Source organism: Delphinapterus leucas, chromosome 20 (assembly GCF_059928025.1).
Source record: "Delphinapterus leucas isolate spDelLeu-1000000601 "Yukka" chromosome 20, BTC_Dleu_Yukka2, whole genome shotgun sequence".
Lineage (NCBI taxonomy): Eukaryota > Metazoa > Chordata > Mammalia > Artiodactyla > Monodontidae > Delphinapterus > Delphinapterus leucas.
In genome coordinates this window covers 32,376,214-32,396,138 of record NC_143148.1, presented here as the reverse complement: position 1 = coordinate 32,396,138, position 19,925 = coordinate 32,376,214, and the positions used below count along the sequence as shown (strand labels likewise).

The 19,925-nt window shown below is 40.4% G+C and overlaps 1 protein-coding gene across 1 annotated transcript in view; it reads right to left on the bottom strand.

The window, feature by feature from the left end:
* The window catches only part of AMFR (autocrine motility factor receptor), a 41,897-nt gene extending 29,028 nt beyond the window's left edge, over window positions 1-12,869 (bottom strand). Inside the window, exons 1-4 of the mRNA XM_022555833.2 lie at window positions 12,451-12,869; window positions 5,068-5,160; window positions 1,616-1,780; window positions 105-257 (exon numbers count right to left, since the gene is read on the bottom strand). Coding sequence (XP_022411541.1) covers window positions 105-257; window positions 1,616-1,780; window positions 5,068-5,160; window positions 12,451-12,717 — 678 coding nt within the window. The 5' untranslated portion in view covers window positions 12,718-12,869. The remainder of the gene's footprint in view (window positions 1-104; window positions 258-1,615; window positions 1,781-5,067; window positions 5,161-12,450) is intronic.
* Between the last annotated feature and the right edge of the window lie 7,056 nt (window positions 12,870-19,925).

The following is a 19,925-nucleotide window of genomic DNA, read 5'->3' as shown; positions in this document are numbered from 1 at the left end:
ACCAGATATCCACCGTGGGTGAAAATAATCTGTCAATAATCCTCTAGCTTCCTTGAAAACACATAGGAACATAATCAGAGCAAAAGCCCGTCTCTGCATCTTACCTCTGCAGCCATGAAAGCCAATGTGTGCATCCCATGGGTGTAGCCTGTGACACAACAGACAACTGCTAATCCACAGCAGGAAAGCAGCATAGCAATCAGTAGAGACAGAACTCGACCATGGCTACTCATCGGTGTGGTGGGAGAAAAGGAAAGCTAAAAATGCAAAACAGGAGAAGGAAGCTCATTCTTCAGCATGGCAGTGTTAATTAAACCTGACTAAGCATGGCAGTGCTAATTAAACTCAAGGTTAACCTTGGTGTCTTTGCTTGGAGGTCTGTGCGTCGCCGCACGGCCAAATGGAAGCCGAAAAGTATCCCATTACCAGATGGTCAAAATTCTCCAACCAACCTAAATATGAGTATAAGCTGATATTTTGAGATCTTTATCATTTAGTTTATGGAATATACATTATACTTGCATCTCAAATTCTCAAGGATCCTCCTACCAGTGGGATTATAAGCCTCTAGAAACAATTTGCCAAAGGAATGCAATTCTCTCTTCTGGCTTCAACAGGACTCAACTTCAACAGGGCAGCACCACATTCTGTTGTGTTCTTTCACAATTTTGTTCTAGCCCTAATCCCTCAAAGTCACTTGGGAGGACATTCCTAGCCCGTTCACGGCTAGGACAACCGAAGTGTAATCCAGGTGCAGACTGACTACTACCATAACGCTATGTTAACAGTATACAGCTTGGCAAGGAAGGCCTGGAGCTATGACTCCTGAGCAGGAAGGTGTAGATACCAAACCAGTCGGGGAGGTCAGAAGCGCCTGTCCATGGCCTGGGATGGGGGTTGAATTATGAAACAGCTGAAGGCTTTGGAACTGAGATTAACTCACACAGACGTGCAAGGACCACCATGGTCCATGAGGACTGGGTAAAGAAAGAGGCAAGCAGCGTTGTGGAGTGGGTTTAATGGAGGGGCAGGATTGTAGGCGTCCATTTACTGGGGATCCACGAGATTAGTTCGGGACTACTAACAAATGAAGATTCACCCACACAACTCTGAAGCCAAGAGGCAGATCTTATACCCAGACAGAAAAGGTTCACTTCTCCAGGGACCAAGGAAGCCAAGAGAGCTAATGCAGTCCTGGCCCAGGGTGGAAACAATGCAAGCTAGTCAGAAAGAAGGGCTCCAAGAACCAGAGTAAGAAGGGGGAAAATGGAAGGAGATTAGAACAGAAAACGTCTGGAAGAGATCAGCTTTTTTTCAGTTTATATATTAAAGTTTCCTTGCACTGTGATCAAAACAGTTTGTGTAGGTGATTTGACCTCACGTGGGCTGTAATGCAACACTACTGGGGAGGGGAAGGAAACCTCCCTAGGGGACACTGCTCCTGCATTCCTTGGCTGCTGCAGAAAGTTCCTCAAGAAACAGGTAGGAGGTACCTGATCCAGGAGCCTTCCCTGGGAGTTATCCTGCACATGTGTGTCACGGCTCATTCATATTACACAATTCAGACCTGGCAAATGTGTGCCTAAGCAGGAAAAGAGCTTGGCTGAAAACTTACATATTCAAACCGGTCCTTGCAGAGCTGAACCATCAGATGCAGAAATACCAGTCCAGCAAACCAGAGGCACCACATGACCACTTCTTCCACTGTCTGGACATTCAGCACACCAAAAATGAAAATGAACTTGTAGAAAATGAAATTCCAAAACTTGTCTTTGAGGTGCTAAAAAGAAAAATATTTATAAAGGTGATTACCATTATACCTAACCCATTCAAGGAGAAGGTAACATAACAAAAGCTGGCTTCTAAGGAGAAAATAGTCTATTCTCAGCTTTCTAACACTTGTCCACAAGAAAATATCAATAGAAGGCAAAGAAAAAATGAGCCCCCTGAAGAATAAAGAGAAGACACCTAGAAAGTAATCTACAGATTTTGGATTGAATTCCTTAGTTATGAAATTTTAGCCATTAAAAGGGGAGTGATATTAGTTTAGTACCTTATGTATTAATAATACATATACTTCTAACACAAAATAAAAAAGAATGGTGAGAGCTACAAGTATCATTTTTAATACTTCTACTCTCTAGATTTTTAAAACAAACAAAAGAAAAAGACTGGACATTCTTCTTCCTTTTTTTTTTTTTTAAACATCCTTCAGATTCAAAAATAACATATGCTCATTTGCCAGCCATAATCAATAATGTATGAAAAAGTACAAAGAAAATTAAAACAAAAATGATGCCTTAACATTTTTATGCATTTTCTTCCTAAATGTAAAACATTGATTTTTGTATACTTTTATTTCACTTATATTGTGAGAACCTTACCAGTGCCAATGAATACTGTCTGAATAAGACCACTTTAGTGGTTACACATGGACACCGAAATGTTTTTTTCACCATTCAGAAAACGTTACAATGAATATCTTTGTACAAGTTTCTATTTTTTCAGCATTACAGAATCAAAGCTTACGGATATTGTTATGGTTTCTAATAAGTAACGTCCATCTGATTTCCAAAGAAGCTGTATAAACGCACACTCCCACAGAAGTATATCTGCTTCACTGTACTCTTCCTTACACTGAGCATGTCCAGTTGTAAAAATCTTTACTATCCTGAAAAAACGGGCAATAAGGGGCGTCTAGCCAACAGATATTAAAAGATGCCTCAAGCCATCTGTGGGAGTGGTGGCAACTGAGTGCAGAGGATAAGGATGAAAATAGGGCTCCTGAGTATACTTTTGAACCATGCGAATGTTTCACAAATTCAAAAGCTTAGAAAGAGAAGCAGAATTGAATAAAAACAGAAATAATTGAACCTACATGTGGAACAAATCGATAATGTGACTATTTAAAGATAAGAGTTATTTTGAGGACTTTAAAACACCGTACTCTGACTGTACACCCTTTGTTCAGAGAACAAAATGAACTAGGAATCCTTGGTGAATGTCTGTTTCCAGATCTGGGGCAGGAAAGCATGAAGTGAACCTAGAACATTTTGTGTCCTGGTTCTGGACCTTCACTCCACCATCTATCTGCTGTGTGGCTTTGGGCAAGTTACTTACAATCCCCAGGCTTTGGTTTCCCCATCTATAAGACGGGTCTTATAACAACAGCGTATATCTCATAAAATAGTTGGGGTAACTCAGTAAGTTAATATATGTACGGTGCTTAGATAAGTGCCATAGTAGGCATTAAGTGCATTTAAAAAATTCTTTGTTCTACACTGCCACTTAACCGTTGAATATTTGTCCAATTTTAGGTAGTCAATGTCTTTGCCTCTAGCATTACTCTATTTCTTCAAGTTTAAGCACCCAGAGAGTAAACCCATGCCAATTCTGTAGCATTCTAACTCAAAACAGTGCTTAAGGGCTTCCCTGGTGATGCAGTGGTTGAGAGTCCGCCTGCCAATGCAGGAGACACGGGTTTGTGCCCCGGTCCGGGAAGATCCCACGTGCCGCGGAGCGGCTAGGCCCGTGAACCATGGCCACTGAGCTTGCGTGTCTGGAGCCTGTGCTCCGCAACGGGAGAGGCCACAGCAGTGAGAGGTCCGCGTACCGCAAAAAAAAAAAAAAAAAGGCGCTTAATAAATGCTACTGGATGACACTGGTCAAAAAACTGTCATCACTGAACAACATGAAAGACGTGATCTATACTGAAAAAACTGAAAGTAGAGTCGAGTGACAAATGTGCCCATTATGATTACCTCCAGGTATTTGAAAAATCTCTATAATACTCCAAGGTTATGTTTTCTGTAAATTTTGAACTGATATTTAACATTTTAGGAAAAAGAAAGCAGTATGTAAGGCCCACTGGTGCCAGATCAATCCACCAGCAATTAGGTTGCTTGCCTGGCCTGACCAATTTCTGGCCCACAAGTCAAAAGTTTTTCTTGAAAACAAAAGAAGCATCAAAAAAAAGCTTCTGTATCCTACCAAAAAACCCTCTATGTTCTACTGATCCCATCTGGGAGACCTATGGAGTCGATATTTTGGAGAAAGTACTGAATACTCACTAATAAAAAATTTCTGGGAAAACAAAGAGTCCTGCCCTTAACAGCATCCAAGGGCTCAATCACACAGTAAATGCATTTCAACTCTAAACTAGGACCTCAGCTGATTTAATAACAAGAGATTTGGGTTGAAAAGGATACATAAGGGGTGAGGCCACAGTTGTACTTTTAATGTAGTACGTTCCTGTGTCTTACCACTGGGATAAGATAAAGTACAATATAGTTCTGTTTCTATGTTATTGTTTTAAAGGCCAGTTCTAAATTCTTACTTTAAAACACACTATTCTACACTCCATCCACTAAAATCCTTGGGGAACTGCCAATCTGTACAGTATGCTTGTGACATTAATTCTTTAATGAAAGCACCTCCTGCTCATACATGCATTCTGAGAGTAATGTTCAAATGTCAGACTATATCACCTGAACGCTACTTGTAGAATGATGAATCTTAATACACTTTTCCAAAGGGAAAAACTAAAATCTCTCGGTAAATTCCTTTGGAAAAGAACCCATATTCTAAAGAAGGATATATACAATTACTCAAACTAAAACAAGTCTGAGATTCTTTTAAAATTACTTCATAAAAGTCATGAGGAAATAGCTATAAAGAACAATATTGGGACAACTTGGATACATTAAATATGGATTGTGGGCTATATAAAGTATTTCATCAATGCTGAATTTCCTGATTTTGATCACTGTGCTATGGTTACATAAGAAAATGTCCTTGCTCTTAGGAAACACATATTAAAGCACTTGAGGTTAAAGGGGTATGATGTCCCCAGTTTACTCTCAAAAGGATCACAAAAAATATGTATATATAAATAAAAGGCAACTGTTAGAGTAAATGGGGAAAAATGTTAATAACTCTGAATCTGGATGAAGTCTATATAGGAGTTCTTCATATTATTTGTACAACTCTTCTGTAAGTTTGAAATTATACCAAAATTTTTTTTCTTTAATCTGGTCACAAGAATGCATCCTTGCTATCTGGACTTACCTGTCTTTCGCTCACTCGAAGAGGGCCAAACACAATACACTGGATTAGCTTAGCCACCAACATCAAAACACAGCAAGCAGTATTTACTAGAACCTGTACACAAACCAAAGAAAGGAAGTTTATTTCCAGTTGAAAAATAAAAGCAGCTCTAAAAATTTTATATTAGGAATTCAGCCAACATTTCTAATAACTGAGACTTTCCAGTTTTCTACCAGTACAAGATAAGTAATATTTGAAGGGGCACATTTTTATGGGTGGCAGGGTACGGATGAGGAGTGGGGAGGAAGGTACCAACTCAGCAGTTAATTCACAGAGCCCTGTCCCAACATGTACCCCCCAGAAGGCCATCTTCCCCTTCAGTCTTAACTGAATTGTGTGTAAACTTTGTACTGTATGCACCTTAAAAAACCATAAGTGTCTCCTAGGTACATCACTTCCTACATTAAGATTTTGACAGCCTAGAAGAAAACTTTTTCAGAAAATGCAGGTATCATGAACAGTGAAGTCCAGCACCCAAACATCCTGCCCTGCCCTGTCAGAAAAATAGGACATGTGGAGAAGAGTGTGGATGGTCATAAAAAATTCACAAGACCATGAAGAACTGAGAATCAGAAATATACACATTTTCAAATGTATTGCAATGGGACAAAAGATATCTGTGGTTGGTGTTGGCCTCAAAGTAAAGGTTCTGGGGCATTCGAGGGGAGTGGAATCAAGAAAGCAGGAAGAGCTGAGAACTGAAAGGCAACCATGAAACACCAATGACAATCCAAAGCCTTCTTCACCAGCAAGTGGAAAACTTTCTTGGTAATTAAGAGAGGGATCGCCTTACACCTAAACAACAAATGTAATGCTTACAAAATGAAAACGTGGGCCGCCCCTGACTCAGAGGCTAGTGTGGCACATCACATTACTGATGTTCAAATGATTTCTAAAACCACAGAACCTGAAAAAGCCAAAAGGACCTTGATGAAGACGGTAAAGAGGACTTTTATTAAGAGCAAATGAAAACAAACACCAACAACGTAAAGGCTGCTTCAATCTTTGATTCACTAAGTTTACAGGAAGGTGGCCATATTCCTCTTTCCAGGTCATTCTTCCATCTACTTTTAAAAGAAGCAAATGATATTTTAAGAATAAGTAAATAAAAGGAAGGTGACAGAAGAGAGTAAGATAAGAAAGCAAACTCACTAAGATCTCTTCAGGTTCCCCTTAGTGCTTCACACCATCCAGCCCTGTGGTAGCCCTGACACATTACATACAATGAATGGTAGCCCTGATTCATTACAAAAGATTAAATTATGTTTAGTTACATTCTGCCTGTCTAATGGGGCAAGGAAGTATGTGATGTATTTTCAAAGAACTGAAACAAAAATAGTGCTGAAAAATGAAACTCTTCTGGTAATTAAATCCTTCAAATAGCCAGGAAAAAACCCAAATTAGTTATCCAAAACATCCCACCTCCCTAACATGACTCCCTGTGGAGCAGCCCTCTTCAAAACATTCCAACAAATAGTGTAGAATACTAAATTTTAAGGAGATGAAATAGACGTTTAAAAGGCTAATCTTCATTGTGCTCTAAACCAGTTAATGGGAACCCCAATCATGTTAATTAAGAAAAAATGTCGTAAGACAAAACTACAGCCCCAATCCCTCATGCCATATCCCCCAGCTGAAGAGGATTTTTAAAATCAGCCAAACATTCCAAGCCTAATTACAAAACAGTTTTTTAAAATTCTTCCTGTTTTTGCAGGTAGGCTTACAAAGTAAAGAAATAAATTCAACACATTTAGCACCTACTTGCTCAAGGCATGTGGGACATTAAGAGAAATGAGGGTGATCTGGACCCTGCACTCAAAGAACTTTTAGGATCTACAAGACACAGAACTTGGTAAGCATCTAACAGACCAAGCCAGCTGCTGTGAGGACAACAGAGGAGAAATCAAATTTAGGGTTGCTTAATCATTTCTCTACCTTAAACAGCATTCTCATACACCTTGGGTTACAAAATAAGAAATAAAGTATTACTCAGGTAAAACTTTTCTTAAGTTTTTCTAAGTTCAAAAGTGAGGTATAGGGCTTCCCTGGCGGCGCAGTGGTTGAGAGTCCGCCTGCCAATGCAGGGGACACGGGTTTGTGCCCCGGTCCAGGAAGATCGGCTGGGCCCGTGAGCCATGGCCACTGCGCCTGCGCATCCAGAGCCTGTGCTCCGCAACGGGAGAAGCCACAACAGTGAGAGGCCCGCGTACCGCAAGAAAAAAAAAAAAAGAGGTATAAAAATTTTGTATCTTTGATTTACCAAAAAAAAACAAAACAAGTGGAAGTCCCTCATAATTCCATCACCAGTAGATAAACATTTCCTATTGTAATATAAATGGAAGATTTAAAAATCAGCACAGCTAAGAATGGAAAAACGGCTTGAGAAAGTAAACTGATATGAGAAAGGGATTTTATGTAAAAGGAAAGAGATAACCTTTTGTGAACTTTATGAAAGTGAAAGCTATATAGGATTGGAAGCAACTAAATTATTTTAAGATCATGAATGAAGTGTTTTAAAAAACATCTCAATAATTATTAACTATTTATTCTATTCTACTTACAGAAAAATGTCTTAATTTCACAAATATCATCATTCCAATAAATTCTCTATTTTAAAATTGACAAAGCCTTGAAAAATTGCAGATACAGAAAGAAACATAATTGTACCATTCCTCATTTAAAAGCAAGTCCCAGGATTACCATATACACGTTACTATATATAAAATAATCAATAAGGACCTATTGTATAGCACAGGGAACTCTACTCAATATTCTGTAATAACTTATATGGGAAAAGAATCTGAAAAAGAATGGCTATATGTATATGTATAACTGAATCACTTAGCCGTACACGTGAAACTAACACAACACTGTAAATCAACTACACTCCATTATAAAATAAAAATTAAAATAAATTTCCAAATCAGATCCCACTAGGTCATCAGTGATATCCTTACAGAAACAACACTTCAGTCCATATTTAAACCAACGGAATTGGGACAAACTTTCTCACCTCACTTTATCCTTGCAGACCACAGTAAAAGTACTAACCTCATTCTGCTCTACACAGATAACTAATCTTTCTTTGTGAGCAGAATCCAAACTTAAATGTAAGTAAATCTAAGTACAAGGGGTTCACTGGAGCACTGTTTATAATAGCAGAAAAATGAAAACCAATTAAATGTCCATCAGTGAGGTTAGTTCAATAAACCGTAAAACAGCCATTCAACAGAATACAATGAAGCCAGGAAAACTAAGTCAGCAGTTCTGCATTTACTAGCATTATACAGAACCTTCAAGATAACTTGCTCACTGAAAAAAAAGCAAAGTGTAGAAATGTGATTACTACGCTACCTTCTGTGTATGAAAAAGAAAGAATATATATACATACCATATATATTTGTATAATATGTAGATGTGAACTGTGTCGACTTGATCAATCTGGGTATTTCTTAGTCTTCTACTTAACACCAGCACTAACTATCCCCTCCCCCCCCAAACACACCTTTTATCAGTCTCCTCCTTTAAGGACAACTGGAATGTTACTTTTCTGTAGGCTCCCAGTGACAAGTATAAAATGCCAGTAATGCAAACTCCCCCTTATTATACTGATGCTTGTGCTCCTCTTTGCACAACATTAGGGAAATAAATGAGATTACGTATACAAAGCATGCAGCATACATCTAGCGAGCAATCAAATAGCAATCTCCTTCCCCCCCACTATAAAGATTTTTCCTATATTTTTAAGTTGTTTATCTAGGCTTATATCCTATTATTTACAAGTTTAGTCTTTTTCTTCAGCTGCCCCAACATTTCTGGAGCTAACATTTTTCTCTAATCATCTTTGGAATATTCATCTCATAAAGACTCAAGCCGAGTAAATTACTTTCAGTTCTCAAGTTGTATAATTATGTGAAGATGGGCTCTTTGAAGCAGGAGTCAGAAACTTTTTCTCTAATGGGCTATCAGACAGTAAATATTTTTAGACTCTGTAGGCCACATGCTCTCAGTCACATATTCTTCCTTTCGGAAAAAAAAAAAACTTCAAAAATGTAAAAAACATTATTAGCTAATAGGCCAAATTGGCAACACGGTTTGCCAATCCCTGCTCTCAACGGTCAGTTCACTTTTATCCATTTTCGTTTCTGGTGACTCTTTCCCTTGACACTTCTATTTAAACGACTTCATTTGCATATAATTAAGTCATCAGAACCTTAAAGCTTGTTTCATATGTCTATTTCTCCATTTTACCATGTCCAGCTCTTACAGTTTTAAAAGCAAATACATAAAAAAGAAAAAACCAGAACTGAAAAAAAACCAGGAGAAAGTAATGAAACTAATGAGTAAAATTAATTGAAGTTGAAAAGCCAAAAACACCTGAACAATTCAAAACAATGATGGAAATTGATCAGGAGGTACTTTAATGGAAGTGACATCTGAACAATGTAAAATTACCCGAGAAATGAGTAACAAAATAAAACCTAATCTGGAATGAAAGTTCTAGAAAGACATGAAGAAACAAATAATCATGACAAACCTGGGTATTTGTTAGTGCAACAACCCTGGGAACCTCCCCTCACACCTGTTCTCAATCTCAGTGCCAGAGGGCCACCTGGAGAACTTTCTTTGGGGACTGGAGTCTTAGGTCACTACATCTCCTGGCCTCTTCCCTGTCTACATAAATCCACCTTCCCCACTGCAGCTATAGGTCTGCCCCTGAAAAGATCATCTCATCATGACAGCCCCTCCTCCCCTTCACTCCCACTTAAACCCTCTGGCCCATGAAATAATGTTCACATTCCTTAACAGAGCAGGCAAGGTTTACAACATCTGACCTTCACCCCATACCCCATCCTCTCCCTCATCAGTTTCTCAACCATTAACATGCCTAAAATCACCTAGGACATTAATCAAAATGAAGACATTATATCAGTATCTATATTCATCTAAACTGTGCCCTACAAAGATAAGTTTTAGAGATTTCAATATGCAAAATAATATCTAGCAGGATTTGCAAACTGGCACAAAGATCAATTGATTGTTTCGTCTTGCCTTTTTTATTTTTTAATATTTATTTGGTTGCACCGGGTCCTAGTTGCAGCAGGCGGGCTCCTTAGTTGGGCTCCTTAGTTGTGGCAGGTGAACTCTTAGTTGCGGCACACATGTGGGATCTAGTTTCCCGACCAGGGATCGAACCCGGGCCCCCTGCACTGGGAGCGAGAAGTCTTATCCACTGCGTCACTAGGGAAGTCCTTTGTTTGGTTTTTAAAAAATTGAATCTGAGTGTCCTTGGGCAGGGCAAGAAAGGATCCATTCTGACAAAGGCCCCACCATAGATATTCACCTAATAATGCAATCTGTCAGGCCTCAGAGGAAGGCATCTGAGATTTTGACTCCCACTTGTCTACTAAAGCAGAAACTTAAGTAATGAGTGATGAGGAAAACTGACAATGCATACATGGAGGGTCTGAGGAACCAAGGAAGACCAAGATAAGTGTGAAAACCACAGAGGAAAGATGGAAGAAAAACAGCAAGATCAACTGAGAAAGGAAAAAAATCAGCAGCAGATAGGAAGAAATTACAAACTCGCATGAGGCAAGACCTCTCTTGAAAAAGCTGGGAAGAAAAGGAAATTTTCTTAAAAGTAATAATTTTCACAGAAAATCAACAGGCTTTATGTAATGTTTTATGAAGAGATGTTAACCTTGGAATTTGAACATGAGTTTTGTAAGAAACTCTGGGGAGGGGTAGGGAGATCATTAAACAATACTAGTAGTTGTTAAATACTATTGCAGTTCCATTTCAAAGGCTTATTTGTATCATATACTTAAATATATATATATATATAAGACTACATTATATTCTCAACATTTGGCAAAATCACTCTCCACATCAGTTTACCTGCCAACTGAAATGCAAAAATAGATTTTTTAAATCTATGTGTAACAGAAATTAAACAAGAGACGTGTGGCTGAGTTCTTTCTCTTCTCCCTTCTTCTGTACTGTAAGCTTCAGCTTTACACAGCAGTGGAGGAATGGAACTTCACCCTTCACTGCCTTCTACTCACCTCTTCATCAGAAGGACCAAGAGACTTGACCCACACCCACAATTCATAAATCGCACTGCTTCCTGATGAAGCACAGTGGGATTAATTATAACAAATGAGTTGTGTATCATTCTGTATACTTGGAATATTAATCCCAGTCACTTACAGCCGGCTCTCACCCCAAAACGGGAATTTACAGGAGAAGACAAGACTCTGGACCCAAGACACCACAGCAAATCCAAGGGACAGACTTCAGTCCTGGAACAACTTTTCTGATCGCCGTGGGGTTTCCGTGAGGCATTCAAAGGCTAAGGTAGAAGCCAAGCTCTTAAGCCAAAATACTGTTGATCTACCCGCCTGAAATTATCTGTTCTAATAAGTGAAACCAGCATTTATGCCTTGTAAATGCTGCTTATCTTACACTGGCAGACAAACTGGAAACCGTGTTTTAAAATGGATCACTAAAAGAAAAAATCCTGAGTTCAAATGGAGAGACATCTCTTGACTCCGAATGTTTTGGCTGCCTTCAGACATCAAAGGAAACTTTCATGAATCACCAGGTAAAAGCAGCAGGAAAGGAAGCACCGTTTGTGTGTTTGTTCTACCCAAACAGGACAATCACATAATAAATAGAAGAAAAAAAAAAGGCCTCTCTCCAAACAGGAATGTCCGAACACACCCAGATGCCTAAAATTCTCCTATGCTCAACATCCGAATTGTCTCTTCCCTCTCTTCGTGGGAAACCTGTTAACATTTCCGGGTCTGACAGAGTCCGAAAAGCCTTCCAACTTCCCTCCACAGTTTAATAAAATAGCCGGGGTAATTGACTGGCCGGTCCCAGCCAGGTCAAGCCGCTCTTTGAGGGCTCCTTGTTTCCTTCCCGGTGGTCCCTCAGAACCCCAACTCTGCTCCGCCATCGTTTACTTCTCCCCCCAACCCACCCCAGCACCTCCCCACTACACCCAGGCCCTGACCCTCCCCGGCCGGCCGCGTCCCCTCGCGCCCCGCCCCCTGCGCCTCCCCAACCGCGTCCCAAAGTCCCTTCCTCAGGCCTCAAAGGCGACCCTGCCCTCGGGACCCGCCCCTCCTCACGACCCCAAAGCCACCCCACCCCAACCCCTCACCGGGTCCTTCAGTGGCGCGCACGCGGGCGGGGCCTCGCACTCGGGGGTCCCGGAGGGAGGGGACCCCGGCCCCAGCCACGCCCCCCACAGATAATGGGTGACATGGCGGTCCCCACAATCCCCCGCCCGGCTCCTCTCCGCTCCTCCTCGGTGGGCCCGGCAGCCTCGCTCACCCACACGAATAGGCTGTCCGAGAGCAGGTACTGGGCCACGTCGCGGGCACGGGGTCCTCCGGTGCTCGGCCGGACGAGCGCGGCCGGGTCTGGCTGCACCGGGGCCGTTACCGGCTCCGCCTCAGCGGGCCCAGGCCCGGGCCTGGCCTCGGGCTGGCTAAGAGCGCGGTAGGCGCTGACGATGGTGCCGAGCAGGGCCAGGCCGCTGAGGCCCGTGTAGGTGCGGAGGCTGGGCCAGGGGAAGCGCTCGAGGAAGAGCAGCGGCATGGCGGCAGCGGCGGCTTCCAGCCCCCAGGCCTCCCCGCGCTGCGGCCGGGCCACGACGGCCTCGCGAACGGCGCCCACGGCCTCTGGCGTCGCCGTTGCTGCCGCCGCCTCCTCGCCGGACTGGGCCGCTCCTGGCCGCTCGCGCCGCTCCGCCCCGCGCCGCTCCCGCTGCTGCCCCTGCCGGCGCGGAAGAGCCTTGGCTGGTTAGGGGCGGGCCGCCGCCCCCAGCAGGGTGCGGGCGGGACGGGCGCGGGGGCGCGGCCTCCATCCCCCGCCCCCATCGGTCGCACCGCCGCCTGGCTTGCGAAGGCCCCGGCCGCAGGCCCTGGGGCCCAGAACCCAGCATTATCCTCCGCCGAAACCCCAGCTCGGTCTGGCCCGCGGACGCACGGGGCACCCGACCGGGGCCGAGCCCAAGCGTCACTCAGGCCCGACGGCGCTGACAAGCGGTCAAGCCCTGGCCGCGTGGCCGATCCGCGGGACTCGAGGACCCCCACCACCGGGCGTCCGGCCACTTGTCCCTTACCTTGCTTCCTCAAACGCCCCCTTAAGCAGTTTACCCCGGAGCACCCCCTGCGGGCCTAGGAGCTTCCTAGGTGGCTGAAAGAGGAGATGGTGCTTAGGGAATAATAGAGGCCCTGACCCCATAGAAAGAAAATTAACCAACGGTCTTAAATTCCTCGCAAATAAAGTTTCTGCTGTTTACTCCTAACCTCCAGCAGAGTCTAAAACGAATCTGATTAAGCAGGAAATAAAAATGTGTTCCCTCATACAGCAGGTAGGAATGTAAAATGGTGCAACTATTTTAGAAAGTGGTCTGTCAGCTCCTCAAAAAGTTTAAACCTAAGAGTGACCATTTGACCTTGCAATTCCACTCCTAGGTAAATAACCAAGAGAAATGAAAACACACCACCACACAAAATGTGCACACAAATGTCAATAGCAACGTTATTCTTAATAGCCAAAGGTAGAAACAACCCTAATGTCCCTCAAGCGATGAATGGATACCTAAGTTATACCCCCTACAATGGAATAGTATTCAGCCATGAAAATGAATGAAGTACTGATACATGCTGCAACATGGACAAACCTTGACAACATGCTAAGTGACAGCAGCCACACAAATGCCACATAGCATGATTCCATTTATTCGAAATGTCCAGCACAAGCAAAAACATAGGTAGACAGAGAAAGTAGATTAATGGTTGCTTAGGGAGATGAGGGAACTGAAGTATAAAAGCTAAACATGGATTTCTTTTTGAGGTGATGAAAGTGTTCTAAAATTGTGGTGACTGTGGCACAACTCTGAATATACTAAAAATCTTTAATTGTATATTTATATGGTGAAATATGTAAAGTATAGCTCAATAAGGCTGTTAAAAAAAGGAAGAAAAGCACTACCAAAGAAAAGTGCTATCTTGGAGGTCTTATTCCTCATTGTATCCCCAAGGCCTGTACTAGTGCCTGATGCAGAGTAGGTATTCAGCAAATATTTGTTGAATCTTACAAACTTTCAAAAGAAAAGGACTAAAATATATTCAAGGTCTCTTTCATACCTAATATTCTAATTCTAAAAGTTTGTTAGAAAACAAAAGATCGCTCAGCTCAACGTTATTACTATCCAATTTGTAATTTTTAGAAACATCCTATTAAAGGGCCTGTGATGAACACAACAGTTTGGCTTTTACTGGGGAGGGAGGATGAGCGTACACACACACACACACTTTTTTATATGAGATCTATATGATTAAACTTTCAGTTCCCTTTGGTTCTCTACCTGCAGACATTTGATTAAAATGCTAAACTTTCAACTTTATTGGTAAATAAAGTTTTATATGGAAAAAAAGGATAGTGATTTTCCACAAGTAACTGTTCTACTTTATCCGAGCCCCCATAAATTTTAAACCACACTATCCAACTATCCAAATTCAATCCAAGCCACAATAGTCATAAAATATCATATACCAAACTTGTCCTGTCACCATAAGGGGCTACTGTTAATAAATCTGTCCTTATTAAGGTACAGTATTCCACCATCTTGAATTCAAAGTGTTATACTCTGAGTTATATTTTCAGAGAACCACTACTTTCTAAGTGTTAAAACTTCAGGCAGCCTGTTTCCTGGAATGACTTTGTGTTTAATAGCAACTTTTAACATTTGATTCTGACTACATAAAAACTATAGTCTAAATATTATACTTTTAGAAGCTTGTAATTTCTGAAGATTCAATATGAGAATAGGTGGCATTAACCTAACTATATAAGGTTATTTTTTATTTGCATTTTAAAAGATCTTAAAGGTTTGCATCTGGACATCTCACTGGGGTAATTAGTATTTGTTCTGCCAACATTTTGTCCTCACCCATTCCAAGAAGGTAGCCAGGCTTTTGCACATCCTTCCCTCAAGGATTTTTTTTTCAAGGACAGAACCCACCTTCTAAAGTCAACCAATGCTCCTGGTTCTTTGTACTGCATCCTACATCATGATAGGAGTGGGAAAGGAGACCAGACTCAGGGAGATGAATACTAGTGTGGCCAGGAAGGCTGGACCATAGGCATAGGGGCCACCTGCATCATTAGCATCCTAAGGCCCAAGTGTGGCAGGGAGGCAATGGATCCAGACTTAAGAAGCTAGTTCAGCTTGGACAAATATCCATGGAGTCCATGATGGAAGCTAGAGGTCTCCCCACCCCCACCTTCATCTCAGAGTACCATTTATGCTTTCTGGATTCGTATGACTTTGGGTAGGTCCCCTATTCCCAATAATGACTGAGACTGAATTCCCTGCCATTTTGTGAGACGGGGGCTCTGATTTAGTTTGATTTAAAGGAAATAAATATAACATTTCAGACAAACCAGAGTTGTGAAGATTCATATCTAGATACATTATTGCTCTTTTCATTTTTAAAAATATCCAAAAGCCTTCTATATTCATGACCTCATTTGGTTTTCACCATCCCATGAGAAATGCTGAGTAGTCTGGGTGTTGTTTAAGGTTCTCAGCAGCCTAGGAACTGAACTTCATCATCTAATCCAGTAGCCTTCATTGTGCTCCCACGGAATTCTGCTTGTGTTTTCATTAGCTGCACCAATGTGTTCCATTACTAAATCTAGCAGAGGGGAAAAAATAATCAAGTTCATAGGGAAAAAAGTAAGTTAATGGGAACATTTCAGTTTTTAGCTGTTCTTTCATAATTTTTCATAGCTCTTTGGTGCGTGCTATAAACTAGTAAAATTTTCAGAAAAACTCTGCAATAACTGTATCAAGTTTTGTTCAACATTTGTTCAGATATAGTCTCAAGGCTATGGTTTTATTACACATATATTCTCACGTTTTGAGTAAACCATTTCTATTACAATAATGAAATTAAATTGCAAAGTACTGGGTTGGCCAAAAAGTTCATTCGGTTAACGAATACATCGTTCAATAAATTTCTTGGTGAAAATGAAAAATTTTTACTTAAAACCAAGTGAACTTTTTGGCCAACCCAATATTACAAAAGTAGCAAGCATGGTGTCACAGCACATCATGACCTCCAAGCAAGTTTGATTAAAAAAAAACTAAAGTCAATACTCTCTTTGGAAACTGAGTCCCCAATGATATAACACAGTTAACAAAATTGCATGGCAACTTCTAAATGCCAGTCTTCAGGTTCCAAATCCAATGACCCTTTCACATTGCAGGAAACCGCATCTGCCTAAGACAACTGCCAACACACAATGGAGGAATGCAAGGGGAGGGCAACATGGATGTCCCAGGTCTTCAAGCCCTTGCTGTTATGCAAGTTGTCTCTTACCTAATGTAATGGCCTCTGGCCAATGATACTGAAAAAGAACCGTGCAGGATTTCTAATGGCACGCTAAGATTAGTAGCCACACACAAAATCACAGAGTCATTCTAATTTTTTTTATTGAAATGACAATAAAATAAGAACAGTGACCATTTTAATCAAACTTTTACTTTACAAATATAAAAATATAACCAAAACTTCAGTTTCTTTTATACATTTTTCTATAAACTTAATGCCAGAGAAATTCTCAAAGCCAAATTATAAATGATGCTTGTACATCATGATGTGAACACAGCAACCAAAGTTTAAGTTTTTAAATGTGCTGATCTTTCCCTTAACAGAACATAATACATTTTCTCAATTTAGCTCTAGTCTTAACGATACAATCTATCACTAAAATACAAATTACATCTAAACTGGCTTAATCTAGATTTACTTAGGTTTTAGTCAGTTTTTTCACAAAAACAAGCTAGATAAATACAAGCTAATATTAAAATGTGTTTTATGGCTCAAGTCAAATTACAGTATTATACTTCTCATTACATATTTAGCAAAGGCAAACTGCTTCAAATGAGTCCAGTTTAACCCAAATAATGAGTAACGTAAAACATGTGGAATAATTATAGGAAATCAAACCTCATGCTTATATAAGCTGACTTGTATTACAGTAAAACCCACTAAGCCTTCTCTGACAACGGGACATACAAAATTTTGCACTCTCTGAAGCAGTCTTAGTGATGGGCACATACTGTTCCAAACACTATGAACTAGTGAAAACATCAGGTTTGAAGAACTCAAACATGGAAAAGGTTCTCCACGAATTTCATCTCAAAAAATGAAGTCATTAAAAACCTGAGAGTGTTAAGAGTCGCACCATTTAAGAAAGGGAATTTTAAGCTGATTGCCTTAAAGGAGGACCTCTACCTCTCACTTCTAATTAACCATGTAAGAAAACAGACTGGCTAGTTTGGGTATGTTTTATCCAAATAAAATGCTAACTTAACAGAACCCTTAAATATACAAAATAGGGCTTCCCTGGTGGTGCAGTGGTTGAGAGTCCGCCTGCCGATGCAGGGGACACGGATTCGTGCCCCGGTCCGGGAAGATCCCACATGCCGCAGAGCGGCTGGGCCCGTGAGCCATGGCTGCTGAGCCTGCGCGTCCGGAGCCTGTGCTCCGCAACAGGAGAGGCCACAACAGTGAGAGGCCCGCGTACCGCAAAAAAACAAAATAATAATAACTGAACCATACAATGCTAATTACAAGGGAAGACAATGATAAAAAGTAAAAAGTCTTGACTACTGTTAAAAGTACAAATTCATACACAGAATTATCATAATGCTATTTTAAGTATTATCTACTTTTAAAAAATCACAAGTCTTCATCACATAGAAAAAAATAGATTTCACTTTTCTTCAAAGGGATGTCAATCCTAAATATGATTTAAAACATTTGAGTAAAACTTTTTAGTTTTTCCCTCAACCTACTGAATATTTTCCAATGCCATTTAGTAGTCTTATATAGAGTATTCACTACTCAGATTACTCAGGGAAAAGAACATGGCATATATTGTAATTATACAATGCAAAAGTGGGCTCTCATTTACAAACAAACCTGGAATATAGAAGGCATTCAAAAATATAAGTTAATCAAGAGCTCATTTAAAAACTAGTCAGTATTTATTAGAGAATTGGAATGCACATTTTAAGACTGTTGGTTCTTGAAGAAGTGTGATAAGAACTTACCTAATAAAGTGTTAAACAGTACCCTTGTACCCTCTTTCTAATGGAATACATCAAATTTGAACTTCCCTAGTTCTACTATTTTCATCAGGAAACTTAACAAGACAGCATTGGGATACAACTATAACTAACCAGTTCAAATACAAGTTTTAAAAATTTGTGTTTGTGTTATGAATTTTACACTCAAAACCAGATCTATTATATTCCAAAGTTACTAACTCAGCCAACTTACTGTTTTTCTCACTTAAGCCCCAGGGTATGGATGACTGACTCAAGCACTTATACAACTGGGAAGTAATGCTCAAGAAAGAATTTCTAGGTCAAAGCTTAAGTTACAAAAGGACACAAGTGGCCTCGAATCAGATGACTCTTCAACTCAAACACTCCTTACTGACAGCACTTTATAAATCACACCAAGAAAAAGTCTGCCTCTCCTCACTCTCCCCAAATGACAGGAGCTAACACACCTGCAAGTCATCACTGCAGCTTTTCACTTGGATTCCAGAAACAATCATGGAAGGTGGGCTAGATCGAGCCATCTCCATCTCTGCCTTCCCCAATCTTGTAGGATTCATCAGTGAGCTCACCAGTAAAATTACAGTTAAGTTAGAAACAAGTGAATGTAAACCAGAAGGGCAGGACTGTTACACTTGAAGGAGGATGACTGTCCACAAAATTAGGGGCTTTTTCAAAGGAGATCCCTGGTCATTTTTGGTCCTGGAGACCGGTGCTCACCTACTACTAAGCATGGGCACAGTTATAGTCACTATTAGATATGTAACTGTGTGAAGATCTGACAGGACCTCAACTAAATAAATTTGAATGTTTATAAACATAATTGCTCAACTGCTCTTGGTCTGATTTGCTCAAGTCTAAATAGGGAATAATGTATGATGTATCTTTCACATCACCCAATATTCAGGAGAACAGCCCTGTGGTCAGTACCATAAAGACGTACAACTAACCAAAAGGTCATTTCTATCTATTAAAAACATTAACTGTGTCAATCTCTTTTCTTTAAGTAGCTGCATCTTATAAGATTTCCTCTACATTAAACCTACAGTCAATCATTTGTAATAAGGTATACACAATATACCATTAAGCAATAACACGACCAGCAAACTCTTTTGCCTTAAGATTTATTTTTTAATGCCCTCAAATTTGATCCTAATTTAGCAGTGTTTTTAAAAGATTTTTTAATTTGGTATTTTTCTCTTAGGCTGACAAAATCTAATTCTGATTCAGATCATTCCAAAATATTTTTGAAAAGGCTTTGTGTCACTTGTTAAAACCAAATTTTCATCTCTTTCACTGTAACTTCACGTCAATTGAAATAACTAACTTTACAATCCAAGAGTTCAAAACGTAACAGACCCACTTTTAGAAACTTCTTTCACCTTCACAGATCACCATTTTACCACGGTTGTAAGAATAACTAAGATACATAAATTCCAACAGCACAAATGTTGGAATTTGTGCATTATGGGGGAGGGTTCTAATGAGCGCTGGATCTCTCTCTTTTTATACCAATGCCCAAAACTTTCCCCAGCCTAGTCAATTTTAATAGTTTCCCGTCTGTTTAATTAGGATCTGTTGTTTGTGAAGTAAGATCTGGTGATACTGGTATAAAATGTACTAGTCAGTAATACACTGGGAGTTCTGCTGTAATACAACT